The sequence below is a fragment of the Fulmarus glacialis genome, unplaced genomic scaffold, assembly GCF_000690835.1.
Source record: "Fulmarus glacialis isolate BGI_N327 unplaced genomic scaffold, ASM69083v1 scaffold20982, whole genome shotgun sequence".
NCBI classification, from domain to species: Eukaryota; Metazoa; Chordata; class Aves; order Procellariiformes; family Procellariidae; genus Fulmarus; species Fulmarus glacialis.
In genome coordinates, this window is record NW_009198747.1 from 12679 (window position 1) to 13733 (window position 1055).

General features: G+C 61.3%; 1 protein-coding gene across 1 annotated transcript in view; it reads left to right on the forward strand.

Moving 5' to 3' along the window:
- The window catches only part of B4GALNT4 (beta-1,4-N-acetyl-galactosaminyl transferase 4), a gene marked incomplete at both ends in the record, with an annotated part of 14294 nt that overhangs the window by 9600 nt on the left and 3639 nt on the right, over positions 1-1055 (forward strand). Inside the window, 2 exons of the mRNA XM_009573035.1 lie at positions 17-117; positions 568-650. Coding sequence (XP_009571330.1) covers positions 17-117; positions 568-650 — 184 coding nt within the window. The remainder of the gene's footprint in view (positions 1-16; positions 118-567; positions 651-1055) is intronic.

Below are 1055 nucleotides of genomic sequence, written 5' to 3' on the forward strand. Positions count from 1 at the left end.
GTGGTCATCTCCCCAGGTCTACCTCTCGTTTGTGTACCCCAACGACTTCACGCGCCTCACTCACATGGAGACGGAGAACAAGTGCTTCTACAGGGAGTCCCCCCTCTACCTGGAGAAGTAAGTGCTGGGGGGCCGGTGTTTGGGGGTGGTACTTGGAGGGGGAGGAAGGGGCCGATGTCAACAGGGCGCTCAAAGAGCTGGAGAAACGGCGCTAAGATGATGCATCCTCAGCCGTGTGTCCCCAAGCTCCGTCCCCTGTGCAAGGGCCACCTCCAGGCTGGCTCTTTTCCCATCTCTTGGGCACGTAGCAGGCTCAGACACGGTCTGCCACCTCCAGGCTGGCTCTTTTCCCATCTCTTGGGCACGTAGCAGCTTGAGACCTGGCAGCGCTCCTGGATTTTGGGAATCCCAGCTCCCTTCGGGTCCGGGCTGTGCCCGGGTGCCTGCGCTGCAGCTGGGGATGTTCCTCCCTGCGCACATGTGGGCTCGCGTGTGTGTGAGCACGTCCCTTTGCGCGTACGCCCCTCTCTTATCTCCGGGACCTCATCTTTCCTCTCTCTCTCCCAGGTTTGGTTTTTATAAGTACATGAAGATGGATGAAGAGGAGGAGGATCCACGCCAGCGAGCGTTTCTCTTCCTCAACCCAGACAGTGAGTCACCGCTCCCCGCTGGCAGCTCTTTGGGCATCTCTCAGCAGCCTGGCACGGGGCTGAGCACCCGGCATCCTCCCCATCCGCTTGGAGATACGGCTCATCGGGATGCGGCTCGTCGGGATGCCTCCAGCAATGCCGGGGGGCTTGAGGAGGATAGGGCTGCATGGAGCAGCTTGCCTCCGAGCAGTCCCGCACGCTCCATGGTCACGCATCCCGCTCAGCTCAGCCACAAAGCGCTGCGGGATATGGGAAGCGGGATGCTGGGGTTGGGATTCGCCCTCCCTGCTTCTTGAAGCCGTGTACCCGCATCTCATGGATTGGCCTGGTCAGTGGGCAGCAGGGTACGACCGGACCTGGTGTGGAGTCTGGGGATGTCTGCAGAGTCTGGGGATGCTCACAGGG